The sequence below is a fragment of the Muscardinus avellanarius genome (assembly GCF_963383645.1).
Source record: "Muscardinus avellanarius genome assembly, chromosome: 2".
Lineage (NCBI taxonomy): Eukaryota > Metazoa > Chordata > Mammalia > Rodentia > Gliridae > Muscardinus > Muscardinus avellanarius.
In genome coordinates, this window is record NC_137787.1 from 200,810,634 (window position 1) to 200,835,264 (window position 24,631).

The following is a 24,631-nucleotide window of genomic DNA, read 5'->3' on the forward strand; positions in this document are numbered from 1 at the left end:
AGGGCTCAGGTGAGGTGGGCCTTACCATCTGTGGGCAGCACTGGCGTCTTTTGACAGGTGGGCACCTTTGGAATTCTGCAGCCTCCGCCTTGTGGTCCCCGAAGGCCCCTCAGGCCCTGAGCGCCGCCGGGGAGGCGCCTCCACTCTCCTTTGGAATGCCCAGCCCCTCCTGGGGTCCAGTTCAGAGGTGCGTGCAGCCTTCTGGGGTTAAGAAGTGGGAGAGCAGGCTTTCTGGCTCCTCAGTGGACTGGCTCAGCCATCCTGTGCAGAGACATTAACCAGCCCGGGCAGGCTCTCTCTGCTGAGCAGCCATCGAGGCCCCACCTCCCAAGGCCAATATGTCTGCAATTAAATTTCAACCAGAGTTTTAGAGAAGAGAAACAATCAAATCAAAGCGCCTGTGCAGAAAAAGTGCACGGCAGGATATAGAAAATGCTGACAATGCCTATTCTGGGAGAGGAGAGGAGAGGAGAGGAGAGGAGAGGAGAGGAGAGGAGAGGAGAGGAGAGGAGAGGAGCGGAGCGGAGAGGAGAGGAGAGGAGAGGAGAGGAGAGGAGAGGAGAGGAGAGGAGCGGAGCGGAGAGGAGAGGAGAGGAGAGGAGAGGAGAGGAGCGGAGAGGAGAGGAGCAGAGAGGACAGGAGAGGAGCGGAGAGGAGAGGAGAGGAGAGGAGAGGAGAGGAGAGGAGCGGAGAGGAGAGGAGCGGAGAGGACAGGAGAGGAGCGGAGAGGAGAGGAGAGGAGAGGAGAGGAGAGGAGAGGAGAGGAGAGGAGAGGAGAGGAGCGGAGAGGAGAGGAGCGGAGAGGAGAGGAGAGGACAGGAGAGGAGCGGAGAGGACAGGAGAGGAGCGGAGAGGAGAGAAGAGGAGAGGAGAGGAGAGGAGAGGAGCGGAGAGGAGAGGAGAGGAGAGGAGAGGAGAGGAGAGGAGAGGAGAGGAGCGGAGAGGAGAGGAGAGGAGCGGAGAGGAGAGGAGAGGAGAGGAGCGGAGAGGACAGGAGAGGAGCGGAGAGGAGAGGAGAGGAGAGGAGCGGAGAGGAGCGGAGAGGAGCGGAGAGGAGAGGAGAGGAGAGGAGAGGAGAGGAGAGGAGAGGAGAGGAGAGGAGCGGAGCGGAGCGGAGAGGAGAGGAGAGGAGAGGAGAGGAGAGGAGAGGAGCGGAGAGGAGCGGAGAGGACAGGAGAGGAGCGGAGAGGAGAGGAGAGGAGAGGAGCGGAGAGGAGAGGAGCGGAGAGGAGAGGAGCGGAGAGGAGAGGAGAGGAGAGGAGAGGAGAGGAGAGGAGAGGAGAGGAGCGGAGAGGAGAGGAGCGGAGAGGACAGGAGAGGAGAGGACAGGAGAGGAGAGGAGAGGAGCGGAGAGGAGAGGAGCGGAGAGGAGAGGAGAGGAGCGGAGCGGAGAGGAGCGGAGAGGACAGGAGAGGAGAGGACAGGAGAGGACAGGAGAGGAGAGGAGAGGAGCGGAGAGGAGCGGAGAGGAGGGCGGTTTTGTTGTTACTATTCCGCAGGTGGGTTTGAATTTATTGGCGTGTGTGCCACCGAGGCAGGGGCTAACTCGACCAGGAGTTCACAGAGCTGGTGGGTTCCTGAGGCCCTGGCCCTGGCAGCCCCTCAGCAGTCTGCTCGCCTGTGCTCTCGCCCACCTCCTTCCTTCCCTTGTACGGTGATTCTTATCCTGATTCCCGGGCTGCAGATTCTAGACGCTGATCTCACCTGCAACTGCCCCCAGCTCTCTTTGTCTTTGTCTTTTTTTTTTTTTAATATTGGAAATTGAACTCAGGGGGAGTCTAGCTCCAGGCTACAGGGCGCAAGCAGGGGCTTGCTAAGTTGCCGAGGGTCTCACTAAGTTGTGCTGAGGCTGGCCCTGAACCTGCGACCTTCCCATCTCAGTCTCTGAAATACTGGGATTACAGGTGTGGGCCGCCACATCTGGCTATCTTCTTTAGGTCTGATGACTTTTCTCTGGGGCTGGCTAGTCCTTTCTGTATTTTCCTAACTCTGCTTTGAACCGCTACTTCCTTTCGTGGACTTCCTCTCTGGTCAATCTCCTGCCTGTCCAAGTACCTCTGTGGGGAGGGAGGCTTGCTCGCCTTGTCCAGGAGAGACTTGGAAAAAAATTTAGTCCTGGGACAAATACAAGAAGCCCTGTTTCTTAGGGAACTTCTGTATCCTCAGTAAGTGTGGCTTCTAAACTGGGGTTCCATTTAATCAAACCCATAAATTCATTTGATGGGACTTTTTCAGAAATAACTCAAAAGAATAGAAAATGAGAAATGAAAATATTTCTCTGGAAGTAATATTTATATTCAAATGGATGAAGCCATTTGCAAAGCCAAAATGTTTCGTGTAAGATTGATTTTGCTGCCCAGTGCAAAGTGTAACGGCACTAACATGCCACCAAATATTTATTTGTTGGAGTCTGACTCTACTATTTAAAGAAGTACTTCTCCACTAGGCGAAGGGGGACGTGCCTGTGATATCAATACCTGGGAGGCTGAGACAGGAGGATCTCAGGTTTGAGGCTAAACTTAGCAACTTAGTGAGGCCCTGTTTCAAAATAAAAAGTAAAATAGGGCTGGGGTGTGACTCAAAAGTACAGTGCCCCTGCATTCAATCCCTGCACCACACACACACACACACACACACACACACACACACACACACACACACACAGAAGCACTCCCCACCCCTGCCGCAGTACTGGGAATGGAACCCAGGGGCGTTCTGCGTCTGAGCTCTACCCCCAGCTCTATTTTTTATTCTTTATTTTTGAATCAGGGTCTCATTACATTGCAGAGGGTCTAAGTAGCTGAGGCTGGACTCAAACCTATGAGCCTTCTATCTCAGACTCCTAAGTACTGGGATTACAAGCATGCGCCACCACGCTCGGCTCACAAAAGTACTTTTTTAAAAAACAGTTTTGCATGGCGTGCTGGTTAAAAAAATGAAGCATGAAGCTTTTTATTTTTTTTATTTTTTATTTATTTATTTTTTTTGGTGGTACTGGGGTTCCTGGAAGCCCTCCTTCCTCCGGGCTACACTCCCAGGCCTATTTTATATTTTTGAAACAGGGTCTCTTACGCCAGCACGGCTGGCTTGAACCTGCGCCATCCTCCTGTCTCCGCCTCCCAAGCGCGGGGATTACAAGCGTGCCCACCACGCCCGGCAGCATGAAGCTTTTTAAAGAGAAATCAAAGCGCTGCCGTGAGGGCGAGGTGCGACCCAGGCCTGAGGACAGATGATAGTTCTCTCCGGGCCCAGGACTGCTGCCCTTGCTCTGTCACCCCGGCAGGGGCCACAGCCGGCGCCCCCGCCCCCCCTCCACGCACACACACTACCGAAGTCCTGATCTTTAACAACAGGGACAAAATCGGACAAGTTTTTAGTCCAAATGCACAAGGTATATACACAGATAAGGGTCAGACTGGACCGGATTGAGCCCTTCCTCCGTGACACCAAGGAGCTGGCACTCGGCGGAACCACAGCCCCAGAGACGGGACGGACCCAGACAGCACGCTGCGGAGACGCCTCGGCAGGCTCCCAGCGTTCTCCGCCCTCGCGCCCCATGGAGGGAAGTGCCTGAGACGCGCCACGGACGCCACGCAGCCCCACGCAGAGACCTCGGTGCAGAGGAGTGACAAGGACGAGCCCAAGGAGAGCAAAGCACAGGGACGCCCACCCTCACCCACGCGACGGGCAGAGGATGGTACGGAAGCATCCAGGAGCGTACCGTATCAGCGCCGAGTAAAAGCTCCTGCAAGGGGATGCTCTACAGTGGACTTCTGATAATAGGTTCAAACTAAAATAACTACGCTCTCAGCAAGGGTGGGAGTTGGGGAGAAGATGGGAGAGCCAAAGCCCGCAGCGGAGCCAGGCTGTGGGGCTGGGCAGCCGGGGCGAGGGCAGCAGATGCTGCTCCTGGTCAGTGTCATGCCAGCTGCCTGGCCACTCCTTGTCCTGAGAAGGCGCGCTGGCTGCGGGTGCCACTGAGGGCGCTGGGTGGGTGCGTGGTGACTCTCTGCTGTCCTCCTTCTCCTTCTTGCTTCCTATTTGTTTTTGTTTGTTTGTTTGCTTGGTGCTGAGGATTGAATCCAGTAATGCTCCACCTCCAAGCTATACCACCATCCCTTTTTATTTAAAATTTTAAAACAAGGTCTTACGAAGTCGCTAAGGATCTCCCTAAGTTGCTGAGGCTGGTCGCAAACCTACGACCCTATGGTCTCAGGCTCCCAAGAGCTGGGATCACAGATGTGCAACACGAGGCCTGTCTTCTCTGTACTTTTTGAAACATGAATGTACAATTATTCCAGACGTGCTTAAAAGCACACAAACCTTACATACATGCACACAAACCTTACATACATGCACACAAACCTTACATACATGTATACAAACCTTACATACATGCACACAAACCTTACATACATGCACACAAACCTTACATACATGTACACAAACCTTACATACATGTACACAAACCTTACATACATGTACACAAACCTTACATACATGTACACTCTCTAGAACAGGGCATATTCGCTCTTTCATGTGTTCATTTAAAATCTCAGCAAACTTTTGGAACGTATGAATTTATAAACTCAATTGCCTAACTGCAATCAATGGCCAACCAAATCTCAAATTCTTGGCAATTAAGAAACATGTTCCTCTATTAAGATTTGGTTAAAGAAAAAAAATCAAAAGGGAAATTACAATCCCTATGGGAGTAGTGAGGAAGAAAATGCTTTCTAATAAAACTCTTGGGACGTCTTGGGAAGGAGAGAGCAACTGGGCCTCCATCCTGGGAAGTGAGCGCAGGCACCCATGGGCTGAAGGGCCCGCCATTTTACCCTGCCTGCAAGTGAACCCATTAGCCACAGCTCCTGGCTGCGGGCCGGAGGCTCCCGGTCGGAGACAAGAGGAAGGCCATAGCCCTTGCTCGGCCTGCTTCAGGTCCCCCAGCACCTCCTAGAGGAGCCGGTGGACAACTGAGGGCCCTGACTTAGGAAACCCAGTCCTGAAAGACACCGCGGGCAAACCTGCCCAAACCTCGTCCCACAGGGAGACATCATCGTTTTGCATCTGCTGGTCAGCCAGAAAAGTTGCCCCTTAGGAGGGGAACAATATCTATCTTTCAGAGCTATTTGCGAGAAAACATTTTTGACAGGAGAGTTTGAAACCAAAGCTGCCATACCTCTGCAGAGAAACGTGCGGGACCCCGGGAAAGGTCTCCTCTCAGGTACGGAGAGGAACGGGGAGCAGATTGGTGAACAGAAAAGTAGCAGATGTGTATCTCAAACCTCATGCATTCATGACCCCCCAATAAAAAACCGTTGGCGTCTGTTGAAGGATGCTAGGGCCCCGGGCCCGTGGTGCTGAGAAGCGGACAACGAGTGGGCATGTGTCTGTCCTTCCAGAGCCCAGCTGACCAACGCAGAGGGACTGTCAAGAGGAGACAGCTTCAAGTGAAGTGCTGAATCAAGCCGATGACGAATGGCCGCGGTGGATCATGGGACCGCATCTGATGAGCCCAGGACCCACAGTGTTTTCTTCACACTGCAGAGAGGGAGTGAGGGAGAGACAGCATGAGACGTACGAAGTGCCGTCTGAGCGACCTGCTAGCAAGCTCTGCTCCCGTCCTCGGGGGCAACTGTGTGTGTGTGAGAGTGGGGGTGGAGCCCAGGGGCCTTCTACCTCTGGGCTATATCCCCAGCCCTATTTTATTTTGTGTCTTTAATTTTTGGCATTTGGCCATATTTACCCCAGTGACTGGGACACTGCTTGATGGGACAAGTACCTTCGGTTACGCCCAGTAGTCATAGCCAGCTCCCCAGGACGGCTTCTTACCGTATCCTTACAGTCTCCATGATGGTCCAGTTCCATTAGAGCAGTTCTTATGGGGCTGGTGACAACGCTGGTCCATGTTCACCTGCCTGTCTAGTGTAAGGTTGGGGCAGATTGTGTGTGTGTGTGTGTGTGTGTGTGTGTGTGTGTGTGTGTGTGTGTGTTCTACTGGGGATGGATGGAACCCAGGATGGAACCCAGGAGCATTCTACATTCCGAGATAAACTCATAGCCCTATTTTTTATTCTTTATTTTGAAACAGGATCTTGTTAAGTTGCTGAGGGCCTCACTAAGAAGCTGAGGCTGGCTGTGAACTTATGAACCTCCTGTCTCAGCCTCCCATGTACTGGGATTACAAGGATGTGCTATCCTCAGCTCTTCTTATCTTATTATTTTTTGTTTGGAAACAGTGTCTTGCTAGGTTGATAGGCAACTTTGCTGAGGCCGGCCTTGAACCTCTGATCCTCCTATTTCAGCCTCCCAAGTACAGGACTGCATCACCACACCTAGTTCTGGGCAGATTTTAACATTTTTATGTGACCCTGCACAAGCTGGGCAGTATTGCTCCGCTGGGCTTTCGAGGGGTGCTCATGGTTTGCCTTTTTTCTCTCTCAGTACTGCTGGATCTTGAATCCAGGACATTTTACCTCTTAAGCTACAGCCCCAACCCTTTTCAAAAAAGTTATTTTTCTTTTGCTTTGAAACAAGGCCTTGCTAAATTGCTGAGGGTCACATAAAGTTGCTAAGGTGAGTCTCAAACCTGCAATCTTCCTGTCTCAGCCTCCCAAGTACTGAGATTACAGGTATGAGTCATTATGCCCCACTGACTGAGTCAGTCAGTTTGAATCTCTCCTCTCTCTCTCTCTCTCTCTCTCTCTCTCTCTCTCTCTCTCTCTCTCTCTCTCTCTCTCTCTCTCTCTCTCCAATCCCAGTCTGACAGAATTTGAAATTGTAATGAATGCATCCTAAGTTATTTTGTAAACTCAGCAATAACGAGAGGGATCTCCGTGGGCATCTCCCCTCAGCGAGACTCTGGGCACGAATCTGGGGGGCGTCTTAGCTGGGTTACTGCGTCCAGGGCAACTGGGTGGAGGTGGGCTGGCGTGCTGTTCTGGGGACCGCCAAGGCCTGCATCCCGACTGCAGCACCCTGGTTACTGCGTGACCTGTGCCCGGGCCAGGAGCCGGGGCCAGGTGAGGGTAGGGAGCGGCGGGCAGGCAGAGGGCCGCTCAGACAGGGCAGGGGGGCAGCCGAGGTAAAGGGAACTGCCCCCTCGCGCCAGGGCCCAGCCTGCTTTGGACTCGGTTGCTCCTGGAATTGTAACTGGAAGCTGTAAGGAAAGGCAATTAATAACGGCAACCAAAGTGAGCAGAGGGAGAGGAGCAAGCCTCCTTATTCTTGGAATCTTTGGAGACTTCCTCTCCTGTGTCGCGCAGGGCAAGGGCCCATGGGTGCTTGGAAGCCTATTATAACTGCCGCCCAAGGGCCAGTGGATGGTGTGAAGGGAAACCGGGGCCTTCCCAGCAGGCGCCATCCTGCTTCAGCGCCCTGGGCCTCCAATGGGGGTCTGCAGCTCCCCGCCCTCGCCGGCCCCTGCCCTTCCCCCGCGGCCCTGGGCGAGCCGCCCACCCTCCAGGGAGGCCCTGGGCGTCGCCGGCCGGCCCTCGTCCCTCGGCGGGCCCCAGCCCCGGCGGCCGTGCGGCGCGGTGGGCGGCGCTGGCGGCGCAGGTGGCCGCGGGCGGTGACGTCATCGGCGGGGCGGTGACGTCATCGGCGGCGGCGGCCCGGCTCGGCGGCTCCGGCGCGATGAGCTCGGCCGAGCAGACCGTTACGTGGCTCATCGCCCTGGGCGTGCTGGAGTCGCCCAAGAAGACGGTGGCCGACCCCGAGGGCTTCCTGCAGGCGTCGCTCCGGGATGGGGTGGTGCTGTGCCGGCTGCTGGAGCGCCTGCTGCCCGGGGCCATCGAGAAAGTAAGCGACCCCGGCACCTGGCTCCCCGGCCGCCTTTGTGCCGGGCGGGCGGGCGGGCGGGGACGCGGCGCCATTGTGTGCGGCGGGCGCGGGCGGCGGGATGGAGGAGGCGGGAGGGATGGAGGGATGGGGCGACGGAGGGATGGGGCGACGCAGGGATGGGGCGACGGAGGCAGGGGCGGCTGCCGCGAGGGCTTTGTCCGCCGGGTCCGCCGGGCTGTGCCCTCCCCCCGGGCCGCGGCTGTGCTTGGGGGAGACGCGCCCCGGCCGGAGAGGACCTGCCACTGTACCCCGCGGTCCGCGCGGGCTGGGCCGGGTCGGACCGGGCGTCCTGGTGCTGCGGGCGGGGCCCGCCCCGCCCTGAGACCTGAAAGTTTGCTTTCATGCCCGCTCACCTTCAGGAGCAGCCGCGGGGGCTGGGGCCTCTCCTGCACCCTGTGCTCAGATATGTCCAACATGGCAAAGTCGTGCCTCCAGGTTTTTCTTTTTGCCAATATGTAAAATTAAAAGATCACATAAGATCAGTATTTAAAAGGCGTTACAGAAGTCGAAGTGCACCATCATGATTAGGAAGACGCACCTCATTTTTAGTGAGGCGTATTTCCCCTCCCCCACAGGCGTGACCACAGACTCTTTAGTAATAAAAGGTTAATTAAGTGACTTGAAAAGTAAACTGCTTAATCGGATCCGTACATTTCCACATTATGTTGCTACATTTGAAATGAGGGCGGAAAATATCTGACACGAACCTTGCGTGCACACTAGCTTTAGCTATTTTTCTTAGAATATATTTTTGAAAACAGAATTTGTGTTTTGGAAAGAACAGCTGCTTTGCAGAGTAAGCATTGTAACTGAGAGGGATCAATACAGTACGACAGACCCGCGAAGGAGCAGGGTCTAAGTCGGAAGGCGCTCAGAATAAGACTGTGCTGTCATCTGGATTTTGGTGCCTCTGATAATAAAAGACAGATGTCGAAAAGCGTTGAAATGCACGCAGAGTTTACCAAAATAGGCTTACAGGAAATGCTATTCCCTTGCTAGAAACAGAGCTTTAAGAAACTTCACGTGCTGTGTTGACAAACCATGTCAAAGCTTGGCGTATTCGCTGCATGCATATCGATCCACAGACCTCAATAACCATTTTCTTGTTTAAATTCTAGCAAGATTTTCTTGGAAAACTGTAGTGTTCCTTTCATCTCTGAAACAACAAAGGCAGGAATGGATAAAATGTTTAGCGTGTAGCAGCCAAATCGGAGCACAACATATTCTGAAACTACAGTCATATGGAAATTTCTTAGGACGAAAGTGTTTGGTTCCTGAGTCCCAGTTGGTTTGTTTTGAACTGACTGTCACAGTGAAAGCTTTGCGGGTTATGGACGGTTATTGGTTCTCTGGTTCAAGGTAGGTTTGAGGAGCAAAACGTTAGCCATTCTCCGCCTCTAAAATCCTGCACTTCACAAGTCTCCACTTCCTAAGAAGTGTGTGTGTGTGTGTGTGTGTGTGTGTGTGTGCATACACACACACACTTACCAACGGCTACACACACCAATATGTACGCCACAGAGCGCGCATGCCGAGTAGCTTTCGCGTCAGTGGGAGAATCCAAGTGTGAGGTGGTTTCGCCCGCAGAAGGGACATTTGGAAACTGAACGTTCATGTGGACTGGAGAGGGCCTTGACTTGACCCTGTTGCCAGGGCGCCCCGGGCCCTGAATGGCCAAGCGCTGCCGCCTCTCTTTGGAAGTTCATGACTGAGTTCACGGGAGATTGGGGCTAAGCACGGAACAAGGAGGCTTCCCACGTGGCTTTCATTAGGAAAACGTTCTGTTTCCTCCATCATGGTGGTTCTGCTTCAGAGCAGGAGGGCACTCCCTGCTCCTTCGCGTGTCTGGCAGGGCCGGAGCCTCGCCAGAGAAGAGGCACTTGTGGAACTTCCTGGGAACCCTGCAGAACACGGTTTTCATCGTCGCCGACATGCTTTCTGCTTAGGGAAGAGAAAGGCTAGGATTGCGGAGCTCCCCGTCCTCCTGTGTGAAGGCCTTGCTCTTCCCTCTCTGAGAGAGCCTGGCACGTGCTGGCCCCCATCCTGTTCTGGAACACGCGAGGCGACCATGCCCCTCTGCCCTGGCGGCACCCTCTCAGAAACCCACACCTCAAGCCGGGCGTGTGGCACAGACTTGTAATCCCAGCATTTGGGAGGCTAAGATAGGAGGATCATGCAGGTTCAGAGCCAGCCTCAGCTACTTAGTGAGGCCCTCTGCAACTCAGTGAGGCCCAGCTTCAAAATAAAGAATAAAAAATAGGGCTGGGGGCGTTTCTTTGAGGTAGAATGCCCCTAGGCTCCATCCCCAGTACCACCAAAAAAAAAAAAAAAAAAAAAAAAAAAAAAAAAAAGTCCACACACCCCAAACATCCCCAGGTTTTTAGTGGAAGGAGCTGAAATCTAGAGGCAGGACTTCCAGAGGATGGAAAATCACTGAGAGAGAAGACAAAACGTGTCGGTGTGTGTGTTAAGGTTACTTGTGAACGCAGCAGATGAGGTGGCTTAATTCACTTCTCTCTGTCCCAGGAAGAGAACAGGACCCACGAAACCAAGCCCTGTGCTCACAGGAGACCCGGGTCCAGTGCTGGGAATGTAGTCGGAAGTCAGAGCCAGCCCTCGTCTTGTTGGTGACCAGGGTGTGCGTGTGTGTCTCACAGTCTGGAGCCCAGGAGTCCACATGGAGGCTCCGTCCCACCCTGGGCACGAGCGTGCTGCTCCCGCCCTCACAGGGCGCTCTCTGTGGCCTCACAGTGTCTAGGTCCCCTTCTATAAGGACACAGTCCTCGCCGGGCATGGTGGCAAGTCCCTCAACTCAGTATTTGGAAGGCTGAGACAGGAGGATCACAGGTTCCAGGACAGCTCAGCAACTTAGCAAGGCACTCAGCAAAGTAGCAAGACCCTGTTTCAAAACAAAACTAAAAACAGAGTTGTAAGTGTGGCTCAGAGGTAGAATGCCTCTGCGTTTAATCCCTACTGTCTGTCTTTCTTACACACACACACACACACACACACACACACACACACGCACACACACGCACGCACAGGCATGGTCCTGTTGGATCAGAGTCCCCCTTCCCTGGGCTGACCTCCTCTTAACTGATCCCATCCATGGTGGCCCTACTTAGCACTGGAGGTCGGGGCCCATTCAGCAAATGGGTTTGAGGGAATGTTTGACCAACAGGTTGCATAGTATGTTTGAGCCAAGTTCACCTGTTAAGAACATAGTGCCTGTGGGAGAGAAAACACTAAATAATAGTTCTAAGGGGGTCTGGTACAGGAGAAAAAAACTCTGAAAACAGGAAGCAGGCAAGGCAAGAGGAAAGCCCAAGTTGTAACGTCAAGGAAAGATGGGAAGGACTTCGGGAGTGACTGGCTCAGCGTTTGAGCGGGTCACATTCGGATGTTTTTGCTGACGTGAGTGAGAATCCAGCGTCTCCCCAGATGGAATCTGGCAGCCCCAGGAGACGGCCCGCAGAATCTGATACAGCCTCAGAGAAAGAAAACGCCTTTCCCAGCTGACGTAAGACTCACATTCTGGCCAGTCCTAGGATTCTGGGGCGGTGAGGCTGGGGCAAGAAGAGAAAGGGCAGAGGTGAGAATCACCTGTTCTCTAGGGCCAGTCATGGCGGGTCTGAACTCAGAACAAGTCCAGCAGGGACACTGTGCTCTGAGGCTGATCGTAAAGACTGTTGATTGACTGACAACAGTTCCGGGAGAAGCTGCAAAATAGGCTGTCTCCGGACCATTTTTAAGGAAACTTCCCTTTTTTGTGTGTGTTGCTGGGGATTGAACCCAGGAGCATCATACCTACAAGTTATACCCACAGCCTTATTTTATTGTGTTTTGAAACAGGGTCTCAGTAGGTTGCCGAGAGTCTCACTCCTTGCTGAGACTCCTTGAACCTGTAATCCTCCTTTCTCAGCCTCCCAAGTACTGGAATGACAAGCGTGTGCCTAGCCAACGCACGCTCTCTCTTTTTAAACGTGGAAACGAGAATTGAACCCACAGATGTTCTTACTCTGAGCTACACCCCCAGCCATTTTTTATTTTTTGGTTTTGAAGCAGGGTCACACTAGGTTGCTGACAGCTCACTCAATCGCCGAGGCCGATGGAAAACCTGCAGTTCTCCTGTGTTAGCCTCCAAAGGACTGAGATTAAGGCATGCACCCCTGCGCCTGGTTTAAGACTTTCTTAAAACCCGACCATTGGCATTCTTGGCTTTATCAAGATTCTTCTCAGTAAACTACCCTAGGGTTGGAGAAGAGTTAATTTTGTAATGATAAGGCTTCCCTTTGAAGCGTGAGAGTGTAGAGTTCTGTCTCAGCTCTGAGCCCGTGTGCTTCTCTTGGGTTTCAGGCCTGAGGAAGAGTTGGGCTGTGCTGGCATTAGCGGGTTCCCTCTTAGTGAAGCAAGCACACGCAGTGCAGTTTAAGCCTGGGTGTCTGAGGAGACTTCCTGGAAGCCAGACTAGGAATGCCCTAGCAGTTATGTTGACACTGCATGCGAGCACAGAGTGCACACGCACGCACACGCACGCACATGCACACTCTCACATCCGACACGTCCTGTGGCAGTGCTCCCTGGCTCTCAGAGCCACCGCACGTGTGTTGTCCCAGGACCGGGCTCGAGTTCATTAAGGATGTTTCCCCGGAATCCAGCGGCTTTCCTCCTCAACGCCCTGCGCACCTTTATTTTATTTATTTATTTATTTATTTATTTATTTTTGCGGAACTGGGGATGGAACCCAGGGGCATCCTATCTCCAAGTTACACCCCCAGCCCTATTTTTTAATTCTTTATTTTGAAACAGGGCCTCACTGAGTTGCAGAGGGCCTCACTGAGTAGCTGAGGCTGTCTGCGAACCGCTGTCCTCCTGTCTCAGCCTCCCGGATGCTGGGATGACAAGCGTGCCCACCACGCCCGGCTCTCTTCGTACCTTTAAATGCATCTCTTGTGTGTGGCACTGGGGATTGAGCCCAGGGCTGTGCTGCCTCTGAGCTACACTCCCAGCCCTTTTTAGTTTTTGTTTTGAAGGAGGGTATCACTAGTCGAGGAGGCTGGCTTTGAACCTGTGATCCTCATATCTCAGCCTCCCAAGTACTGAATTACAGGCAGGTGCCACCACACACCCAGCTAAATACATCTCTTTTAAAGAAAAGCACTGTCTGTGTGGAGCCACAGGTGCCCCACTGCCCTCCTTCGCGGAGCCGCCTCTCGGGGGCCGGACGCCCAGGTCACCTGGCTGAGGTGGCGGTTGAGGGCCTTGCATTTGGAGGAAGACTAGGCGAATTCACAACTCAGGCTGGGAACCGAGACGGCAGCCTGAGGCCACCGCTGCCCTGGCCAGACCCTTCGAGGGACCCCGGGACGTTGTGGGAGCCCCGAGGAGGTACATGGAGGGGCCCCGTCCGCAGGGCTTCCTGGGAAGTTTGTGGGCCACGCCTGGCTGGCAGTGGACACAATCCGGGGTGGAGAGGAGGTGTGGGGCCTGCCCCGCTGGGATCGCACAGCCTCCCTGTTGCCCTCCTCATGGCCTGGAGGACGGCCCCTGCAGGACGCGAGTGAGGCTCTGGGCCTCCCCACTGTTACCACGTCCTGGGTCCCCGTTCCCACCAAGATGTAGAGTGTGCGCACACACGTGTGCAGCACTCTTGAAACTAAAGAGTGGCGTGGATGTGTGCTGAGTGTCCCCTCTAGAGGGGCGGACCGCTGTGAACACCGCGGGCAGAGCAGCGCGGGCAGGGCTGCGGCGGGCAGAGCTGTCGCGCTGGCCCTGTTTTAAGGGGACGCGTCTCTTCGTGCTGGATCCTCCTGTGTGCGGGAGCCTCGCTCCCAGGTCTCACTGTATACGGAGGGCCAGCCGTTGCCCTGCACTCACGACTCTGCCACGCGCAGCGCCAGGGCCAGTGTCCCTGCCTGGAGACCTGCAAGATGTGTCCTTTACACTGACTTCAAGTCAGCGCTGCAGCCATTTGCTGTGTGGCTTTGGGAGCCTGCCTGCCTCCTCTGGGTCTGTCTCCTCCTGCAGAATGGTGCCTGCTGGCGGGAGTGGCCTCTGGGCAGCTGGGTAGTTACATGGTGAATAAGCAGTGCGGATGGTACCTAGTAGATGTGATTATTTTACCAATGGCACTAGAACTTTCCCATTGTCACGGCAGGGCGGGCCCTTGTGACCTTCAGGGCTCGGGGTGCATCTCTTCCTCCCCCGCAGGCCCCGCAGGCACAGCTGCTGGCGCGCAACCTCAGGCGGGTGGCGGAGGGCGGAGCCGGTGGCCCTCAGCTTTCACTGGTGCCAAGTTTCATGGGGGCAAAATGCCAGGAGCCCCAGATGGGAAGGGCGGGCCGTGGCGCAGAGCGCAGCTGGCCATGGCGCGCCCCTGGCTGTTCCCTCCTTTATCAGGTGTGCGAGGCTAGTTGAGGAGTTTGTCTCCTGTGGGGTTTGCATCTCCAGGTCTCTCTCTGAGCCTCTGCAGTCTTGTGAGCTGGACGCGGTTTTCAGCGCATTGCCGGGTGGCGTGTGCCTCTTCTTGTCAGAAGGACCAGGGTGGGAGGGATGCTCCGATGGAATGTTGGAAAAATTTATTGTGCACACAGTTCAGTGTAGTGGTGCACACACTTAATTCCCAAGAGTCCAGAGGTTAAGAGAGGAGGACTACAAATTTGAGGCCAGCTCAGGTAATTTAGGGAGACTCTGACTTAGAATAATAATAAAAAAAAATGACTGAGAGTGTAGCTCAGTAGTACAGCACTAGCCCAGCATGTACCAGGCGCTGGGCTCCATCCCTGTTTTTTTTTTTTTTTTTTTTTTTAAGGATATTTTCTTAAAAAGTCTGGAGTGGTAGCATATGTTTGTAATCCCAGCACTTGGAAGGCTGAGACAGGAGGGTCACAGGTTCTTGGCCAGCCTTAGCTACTAAGGCCCTCACAGTTAGTGAGACCTTGCTTGAAAATAAAGAATAGTCGGGCATGGTGGTGCACGCTTGTAATCCCTGCGCTTGGGAGGCGGAGACAGGAGGATTGCGTAGGTTTGAAGCCAGCCGCGCTGCTCTAGGAGACCTTGTTTCCAAATAAAAAGTATAAAACAGGTCTGAGAGTGTAGCCCAGAGGTAGAAGGGTTTCCAGGAACCCCAGTACCACCAAAAATAAATAAATAAATAAATAAATAAATAAATAAATAAATACATATAGGGCTGGGGGTATAGCTTAGAAGTAGAATGCCCCTGGGTTCACGCTCCAGTACTTAAAATAAAAAAAAGGACATTTTCTCAAGTTCTGAATTTTCTAAATTTTCCATTGTAATTTTTTGTTTAGACTGCACTTCGACTATTTCTTTAAGGTTCTAAGTGTCCTTTCTTGCTTTACTTTTCTCCCCTCTTCCTCCCTCTGTCCTCTCATCCATCCCAAGGAAGAGCACCGTGGGCTCTTGTTTGGGGTTCAGACCTTCCGTCGGTTGCTCTGAAAGTTCAGGGCTCCCTGGGGGAGTTGCCCCTCCTCCCTGGGTTTTGTCTTTTGGAATCGTGTTCTGGGTTGGAGACAGCTCCCCTTGCTGGTGATGTGTGGAGAGAGGTCCTCCAATGACCAAGGACAGCTGGGCCAGGGCCCCTCTCAGGGCTGCAGTGCCCCCAGGAACCGCCTCACACATCGGTCCCCCCCCGGGGCCTCCCCCCAGGTCCTGGGCCCCTTGGTGGCCCATTTCCAAGGATGACAGCAGGGGCAGCGCTGGGTACTGGGTCCAGTGTCCTGAGGCGAGGCCTGGCCTTGTGGGCGGCCTGGGAGCAGGTGTGGCTGAGATAGGGAGGTGGTGCTAATGCGTCTGTTCTTCGGGGCATGTTTTGGAGACATCTTTTTTTGTGTTTGTGGTGCTGGGGATGGAACCCAGGGGGATTCTACCTCCGAGCTACACCCCCTGCCCTTTTTTTTAGTCTTTATTTTGAAACAGGGTCTCATTGAGTTGCAAAGGGCCTCACTAAGTAGCCGAGGCTGTCTGCGAACTGCGAGCCTCCTGTCTCAGCATCTCAGATGCTGGGATTACAAGTGTGCGCCACCATGCCTGGCCTCAGAGGCGTCTTTTGAGAGGAAGATTCTGTTTGGGAACTGGAATCCCTCCAGCATTAGTGAGAGAGGAAGCCCAGGCATCCCTCTCTCATCCCCCAGCTCCTTGGGTGTGTGTGACCGCTTTAAAGTTCATTGTTTAAAGTGCTCCTGTTGCTGGTGTGGTGCGCAAAACTTTATTATATGCCTAGAGCAGTTTGCTTTGTAGGAGCTTGCAAGAAGCCGATCTTTGTTCAAGCAGCTCTCTGTAATTCAGACTTGAAAAAGATATACGTTAAGAGCTCTTGAGCCTTATATTAATTTGCTTTGGCCTACAATTGGAACGCGTAGTTCAATGTCTGTTTTGGTTTTGCATAGTTTCTTGTCACGAAGTCTAGTTCTCACAGTATTTTTATTTATTTATTATTATTATTTTTAGCAGTGTCTTCCTTAAAAGGGCCTAGTTTTGGGTGCTCTGTGAATACTGTGGCCTGTGATGGCCTTTCTCACTAAGGTCCCATGCCAGGGCACATTTTTACCAATTTCCTGTCCTGCAAGTAGTTCAAATTCACAAAAGACTTTAAGTGTCCATCTGGAGTTAGCAAATTTTCAGAAGTCTTTGGTTAGGAATCCAGATTGTTTGTTTATTTATTTATCTATTTTGCGGGTCTGGGGTTGGAACCCAGGGGCATTCGACCTCTGACCTACACCCCCTGCCCTATTTTTTATTCTTTTTTAAAAAGTTTTTGGTGGTGTTGGGGTTCCTGGAAACCCTTCTACCTCTGGGCTACACTCCTAGACCTACTTTTATATTATTATTTGGAAACAGGGTCTCTTAAGCCAGTAAGGCTAGCTTCGAACCTGCACAATCCTCCTGTCTCCGCCTCCCAAGTGCGGGGATTACAAACGTGCGCCACCATGCCTGGCGATTCTTTATTTTTGAAACAGGGTCTCACTAAGTTGCAGAGGGTCTCACTAAGGAGCTGAGGCTGTCTATGAACCGCGATCCTCCCGTCTCAGCCTCCTGAGTACTGGGATTACAAGTGTGTGCCACCACACAGGCAGGAATCCAGATTATTTTTGAAAAAGCTGCTTGCTGTCTGAATGCATGCCTAAAGATTATGACTTTGTCATTCAATTCAAGAAAGAATTCAGTGTCACAGTGATTTTGACAGACAATTAGGAGTTTTAGAAGGACATCTCTGGTTCTAAAGGCCTCTGTTGGTTGCAGGCTTTCCAGGACTGAGAGGCTCTAGAAAGCCTGGAGCTCTGCACAGTCTTCCTTGAGTAATTCCTCTGTGGCTTTTCTGTGCACTGAAGAAATTGCCTTATTTAAGATCAGTGATTATATAATTAACCTCATGAAACACTGGTTCTGGGAGCAGGTTTCCCTCATGGAGACCAATTCTTCTAGTTATAGTTATTCCTGTTTGTGAATGTGTTTTTGTTGCTTTTGAGAACAGGCTCGATAAATAGCATGTGGTTGGATTCTTGACAGATTTGTGTCAAAGGTTAAGCTTCCAGAAAGTACCAGGAGGCCACATGTTTAGGTGACAGGAGCCAGGGACCCAGCGTCTTCCAGACCATCCCTATCAGGGGCTGGAGGAGGAGCGCTCCCCGCAGCTCCAGCTGGCTCTTCGGAGGACAGCGAGCGGCCCGGCCAGGAGCTGCCACACGGGCCCAGGCGCCTGGTGCCCACCTGCCCGTGGCCCAGCCCGCAGCTGTCCTTAGTGTCCTTCCACCTTGAGAAAGGAAGCAGCTGGTGACTCAGACCCAAGGCAAGGAGCAGGAGCAGCTCGGAACCGGACGGGAGTCAGTGGATCGAAGCAGAGAGCTCCTTGAGGAAAATCGATACAACCCAGAGCTGGTGTCTGGGAAGAACTAGCAACATCAACAAACCTTCTGCCAGACCGAGGGAGGGGGACACAGAGGGCCAGTGTGGGGAGTCACTGCAGGTCTGCAGGCAGCAAAGGGTCATTTCATGCCAGTAAATTCTACAGCTTAGAAGAACTGGCAGCCCCCTTGGAAAACACAGGGAGAGGTGGGTAACCAGAGCAGCCCTGTATCTGACAGAATTACACTGTAGGCAGAAACCTTCACATAAGATTTCAGCCTGGCATCGTGGTGCATCCCAGTGCTGGGAGGCTCAGACAGGAGGATCACAGGCACAGAACCTCACTAACTTAGCAAGACCGTTTCAAAAATACAAAGAGCTGGGGTTGTAGCTTGGAGGAGCATATCCCTGGTTCACATCAGGTACAAAAGAAAAGAAAATTCCAGGCCAGGTAGCTTCTCTGGCAAATTATACCAAACATTTAGGGAGAGAGAATGGCAGTTCTACAGGCTCTTCTAAAATGTTGGAAATGAGGAAATATTCCTGACTCATTCTGGAGCCTTATTTTTTTTTAAGTGTGTGTGTGTGTATGTGTGTTACTGGAGACTGAACCCAGGAATATTCTGTCTCTGAGCTATACCCTGAGCCTTATTTTATTTTTTATTTTGCCTGGATGCCTCCTTCCTTCCTTCCTTCCTTCCTTCCTTCCTTCCTTCCTTCCTTCCTTCCTTCCTTTCTTTCTCTTTCCTTTTTTCCTTCTTTCCCAGAGCCCTGTACCTGCAAGGCAGGTGCTTTGTCACTGAGCTGCATCCCAGCCCCTTATTTTATTTTATTTTTGAAACAGGATCTCACTAAATTGAGGAGGGCCTCGCCAAGTTGCTGAGGCTGGCCTTGAACCTGCCTTCCTCTTGTCTCAGCCTTCCAAGTACTAGGATTACAGGCAAGTGCTAGGATTAAGGTCAGCCTTATTCTGACAACAAAACCTGACAAAAGCCTAAGTAAAAACTATAAAAACTATAGACCAGTAGCTCCCATGAACACTGATATAAACTTTAAAAAGTTAGCCTATGAATTCAGCATTGTGTGACAAGGGTAATATAACCATGGAATCAATTTTAGGAAAGTTGGTTTCTCACTGGAAAATCAGTTGATATAATTTGTTGACAAACTTAAAAAGAAGAGCTCTGAATTATCTCCATAGGTGCAGAGAAAGCACGCGGTGGAATGTGGCATTTGTCCTTCTAACAGCCCCCAGCAGCCCAGGTGTGGCCAGAGCTCCACCTGAGGAAGGGTGACCTGCCAGGAAGATGGGCCTCTCCTGAGACCAGGAGGATGCTCCGCCCCTCTGCTGAAGCTAGAAGAAGCAGCCCGCACAGAGGAGTGCGGGAACTGCCTGGGTGTGCACATGGCACGTCTGGGTGGTAAACTGTACCGGATCCACAAGATAGTTATCAGAACTAACAAGTGAGTTCAGCAGAGTTTTGAAGTATTGAAGATTAATAAACAAAAATCAAAGCCGGGCGTGGTGGCGCACACTTATAATCTCAGCATTTAAAGGTTGAGACAGGAGGATCGTAGTTCATAGCCAGCCTCAGCGACTTAGTGAGGTCCTTTGCAACTCAGTGCGACCCTGTTTCAAAATAAAGAATAAAAGATCGGGCTGGGGGTGTAGCTTGGAGGGAGAATGCCCCTGGGTTCTGCCAAAAAATCCCCAGTACTGCCAAAAAAAAAAAGTACAAAAATTAGTTATCCTATATATTAGTAAAGTGATCAAAACTTGAAACAAAAATATATAATTTGCAATAGCAAATGGAAAAGGAAAACTAAAAAGAGAAGTGGTTGCAGATAACTCTGACCACAATAAGAGGGCCCTGCCCTCTGAAACTCCACACGCTGCGAGGTCTGAGAGCGAGCAGACGGCTCGGGTCGTGGGAAGGCTGGCGTTGCTAAGTTGCCGCCTCTCCTTTGTTGATCTACAGGCTCCACAGCCACGGCCAAAGGCCCAGCAGCCTTTTTTTAAAAAAATAGAACTTGACAAAGGAGCTTAGATATACATGAAAATGTAAAGGACCCAGAATAGCCCAGCCAGGAGGACCGAGCTGTCAGGAGGTCAGGGGATGTGGTCTCCAGGCTCCTCAGAAGGCTCCACCAACCCAGGCAGCAGTCATTGGCCAAAGAGAGAGATCAGCGTGACAGAACAGTCTGAAAATAGACCACGAAAGACACCTGACCTCCCTCAAAGGTGCAGAGGCGATTCACAGTCGAAAGCATGTTCTCTTCAACACACAATGCCAGAAGGATTAGAAATCCATATTTAAAAAATGAACTTCAAGCCAGGCATGGTGGCCCATGCTTGTAATCCCAACATTTGGGAGGCCGAGACAGGAGGATTGAGGTTCGTGGTCAGCCTCAGCTACTTAATGAGACCCTGTTTCAAAATAAAGAAGAAAAAATAGGGCTGGGGTATAGCTTGGAGGTAGAATGCCCGTGGGTTCCATTCCCAACACCGCAAACAAAAACAAAAGCCGGATGTGGTGGCGTAGGCTTGTAATCCCCGCGCTTGGGAGGCGGAGACAGGAGGATGGCGGAGGTTCGAAGCCAGCCATGCTAGCTTAAGAGACCCTGTTTCCAAATAAAAATATATAAAAAATAGGTCTGGGAGTGTAGCCCGGAAGTAGAAGGGTTTCCAGGAACCCCAGTACCACACACACAAAAAAACCCCCAAACAAACAAATAACAACAACAACAAAAAAAAAAAACCTAAAAAACTTCAGCTGGGCATAGTGGTATACACTATAACCACCAAAGTTTGGGGGACAGCCTCAGCAAGTAGTGAGACTCTCATCAAACTGGTGAGACTGTTTCAAAAAATACAAAGTAAAATAGGGCTAGGGGTATAGCTTGTAGGTAGAGTGCCTCTGGGGTCAATCCCCAGTACCACGCCTCCACACAAAACTGAGCTTCAAGCTGTGCTCACAGTATACAAAAACAAGTGCAGAGTAAATCATAGATCTTCAAGTCTAGCCTAAAAAGCTCTAGAGGAAAACATCTGTGGCTTTGGGCTAGGCATGATTCTTAGGACAGGAATATCATGATCCATACAAGAAAGAGTAGATAAATGGGACTTAATCAACATGAAAAACTGCTGTTCTCTGGAAGATAATTTTAGGAGAATGAAAAAAATACATAGATTGGGAGAAAATATTTGCAAGTCACATGTGTTTAAGGATTTGTATTCAGAATAAATGCAGAACTCCTAGACCTCAATAAGGAAACAAACGAGAAGATGGTTTGAACACACACCTCACCAAAAAAGATATACAGATGGCAAACAGCATCTATAAAGAAGCCCGACATCCGTAGTTATTAAGGAAATGGACGTTGAAGCCACGCCAAAACGTACCGTCGGTTAGGGCGGCAGTGATGGGAAGAGCGCTCGTGTGGAGCGTGGAGCGGGGCAAGCGCAGGCAGGGGCCGGCCTCCCGCACTCTTGTGCTGCGGACGGAGTCATGCAGCCACTTCAGGAAGCGGACCGTCGGTGTCCTGAAACACTGAACGTGCATCTTCCAAGTGTCTCAGCCATCCCACTCGTCGGCATCTACCCAAGAAAACGCAAGTGGCAAGTCCACACCGGCGCAGCTCAGCGGTGTTCGCAGAGCTTTACTCGTGGTACACACAAGTGGAAACGTGCGGGTGGGTCCTGCCGAGTGACAGACACGCTGTGCTTTGCCCTTGCTCTGGGGACAGGCTAGTCCAGAACATGGGTGAGTGTGGACATCCTGTGAGTCCTGGCGGAAACTTCCAGAAGATGCAGGTGACTGTCCTGGCAGCGAGTCAGGACTTGCTTGGGGACCTGGGGCCAGGAAGAGTGGGGGTGGCCACTGACCCACCCTGTCAGGCTTCGCAGGGTATACTATGCTGTGGCTTTTTTTTTTTTTTTTTTTGATGGTACTGGGGTTCCTGGAAGCCCTTTTACCTCCAGGCTACACTCCCAGACCTATTTTACATTTTTTTATTTGGAAACAGAGTCTCTTTAGCCAGCGAGACTGGCTCTGAACCAGTGAGATCCTCCTATCTCCGCCTCCCAAGCGTGGGGATTACAGTGCGCCACCACGCCCGGCTATGCTGTGTTTTTTTTTCTTCTTTTTTGCGGAACTGGGGCTGGAACCCGGGGCATTCTACCTATGAGCTACACCCCCAGCCCTATTTTATTCTTTATTTTGAAATAAGGTCTCACTGAGTTTACAAAGGGCCTCCCTAAGTAGCTGAGGCTTATTGCGAACTGTGATCCTCTGACCTCAGCCCTACAAATGCTGGGATTATGAGCGTGCACACCCGGCTTACTCCGCTGCATTTTATCAGACTGAGCCACAGCCCTTGCCCTATTTTACATTTTATTTTGAAAGAGGACCTCATAAATTACAGAGAGCCTAACTCCCGCCTTTATTTGGTACTGGGGATTAGCCCCAGGGCTATTCTAGCTCGGAACCACACCGCAGCCTTATTTTTACTTTTGTAACAGGGGCTTGCTGAGTTGCTGAAAGTGGCTGTGAACCTGCCATCCTCCGGCCTCAGCCTCCCACGTGCTGGGATCCCAGGTGTGCGCCACCACACCCGGCGAAACTGCACTGGTCAAAGACAAGCAGCTTGTTGCTCTTTGGTACAACCTGGGTATATGGTGCATCAGTGTGGGTATATGCCCCGCTGTGACTGCGTTTCTGTTGATGGAGTGCAGCTTGAACTCATCTTCCTGGCGGTCTCCTACTACTTTTAGACCTAACTGTCAGTCTAGAAAGTGTGCGTGGACTTTTAATGCACAGGACAAACAGTGTAGGCACATTGTCACGGGGGAAGGGTTTATTCCTTTGTTTTCTCAGCAAATCTTGATTGGATGTCTACAGTCTTCCAAGAACTCTGCTAGGCTTTGGGATTTAATGATTTGCAAGAATAGCCTAGATTATCTGGTGGAGGAGAAGAGCAACAAAGAAACACGGGTTGGTTGCATTGTGAATGAGACACACGCTCTGAAGGCAAATAACACTCACCCACCACCTTCCTTTCTTCCTTCCTTCCTTCCTTCCTTTCTTTCTTTCTTTCTTTCTCTCTTTCTTTCTTTCTTTCTTTCTCTCTTTCTTTCTTTCTCTCTTTCTTCCTTTCTTTCTCTATTTTTTTGTGGTACTGGAAATTGAATCTAGGGGCATTCTACCTCTGAGCTACACTCCAGTCCTGTTTCCTTTTTGTTTTGAAATAGGGTTTCACTAGGTCGATGAGAGCCTCATTCCTTGCTGAGGCTGTCCACCAACCTGTGATCCTCCTATCTCAGCCTCCCAAGCACTGGCATTACAAGTGTGCACCACTGCTCCCGGCAAGGAACACACTTCTGAATGTGTGTGTTGAGGACCCTGGTTGACCCTTGGCAGAAGGAGCAGGATGGTTTAGGGGAAGCTCTTGTCGGGGGAGGTGTTTGAGTTGAGCTCCGGCAGATGTGTGGCTGGCTGTAACAGAGGAGGGGTGTGCAGCATCTGGGCAGGGGCCCTGCCAGGCCTGGGGGGAAGCTGTGTCCAGGGTGCCCCAGAAAGACCCAGTTGGCCTGGGGCTGAACGAGGGCACCACGAGGTATGCCAGGCCAGGCAGCAGAGGGCCTGGAGGGCCAGTCGCTCTAACAACTTTGATGCTTTCCAGGAGCCGTAAGGGAGAGCAGTGTGGCTGCGTGTCTGGAAAACAAAAGTCCAGCCACAGCATGGAAAATACACGAGACAGGGTTGCCCGTGGAGTGCTGGAGCTGGGGTTAGGGAGGAGCAGGAGGCTCAAGACCCGAGGATGGAATCGGAGGATTCAAGAAAGGAAGGTCACAGGGCTTGACTTAGGCCTTCACAAGCCCTGCTGCAGGGCAAGAGAGGTGTCGCCCCTGAAGGAGGTGTCGCATTTGGTGGGGACAGAACAAGGAGCTCCAGGGTCGAGTGCTACCTGCATCATTAGAGGGGCCTTTGGGTGGAGCTGTGGGAGCCTGGGGGGGGGCGGTGCTTGGTAGAGACTAGAAGCTATAAGTGGTGCGATTCCCTGGCGGATGGCCTAGGACCCAGTGTGGGACCTGGAATGAGGAGCCAGGCAGTGACTTCAGCCCAGGAGACTGTGGAGGGGTGGGCCACACACAGGCTTGGCTAGGGAGACGGTGACAGGCGGGGCGTGGGGCGAGGGTGGCTGATGTGCTTCTGGGGCTGGCAGCACTGGCCCACTGGGAGAGAAGGAAGCCCTATTGGTGACTGTTCTAGGACACTGGCCACAGCCAGACCGGCTGGGGTGGACCTGGATGTGGGGTCACCCTTGTCACTGGCGACCTCAGCCAGGGTCCCTGTGCTGAAGCAGGGGTGGGTTCGGACAGAAAGGAGAGGCTGCAGAGGGGAGAGATTTGCATATGCAGGGTGTAGAAGGTTCCAGAAGAGCCAGGGGAGCATGAGAGAATGGGCCCACCAATAGGAGCAGTTGGTGCTGGGTGCTGCTGAAACCCCCGGACTTGGTGCATGTATATCCACAAATATCTCAGGGACCCAGCAGGGAGCATGTTGTTAGCAACTTTATTGAAACATTTGAGCTGGATGTGGTGGCACATATCTGTAATCCCAGTACCTGAGAGACTGAGACAGGAGGATGGCCGGTTTGTGGCCAGCCTGAGTGACTTAGTGAGATTGTGTTTCAAACTAAAAAATGAAACAGGGCTTGGGGATCTAGCTCAGAGGTAGAACTCACCTGGGTTCAATTTCCAGTACTAAAAAATAAAATAAAAGGCCTAGGGGTGTGGCTCAGGGGTAAAATGCCCTTGGCTTCAATCCCAGGACTACAAGTAAAATAAACAAAGTCCAGGTTTGGTAGAGTTCAGGCATTTAGAATGTGTAGTTTGTAGAAAGTTCAGGTCCAAGTTGAG

At 52.1% G+C, this 24,631-nt stretch overlaps 1 protein-coding gene across 4 annotated transcripts in view; it reads left to right on the plus strand.

Annotated features, from left to right (window-relative positions):
- Positions 1–7,638: 7,638 nt before the first annotated feature.
- The window catches only part of ARHGEF7 (Rho guanine nucleotide exchange factor 7), a gene marked incomplete at both ends in the record, with an annotated part of 127,663 nt that continues 110,670 nt past the window's right edge, over positions 7,639–24,631 (plus strand). For all 4 annotated transcript variants that reach the window (XM_080689762.1, XM_080689763.1, XM_080689765.1 and 1 more), the window contains one exon: positions 7,639–7,803. In XM_080689762.1, coding sequence (XP_080545888.1) covers positions 7,639–7,803 — 165 coding nt within the window. The remainder of the gene's footprint in view (positions 7,804–24,631) is intronic.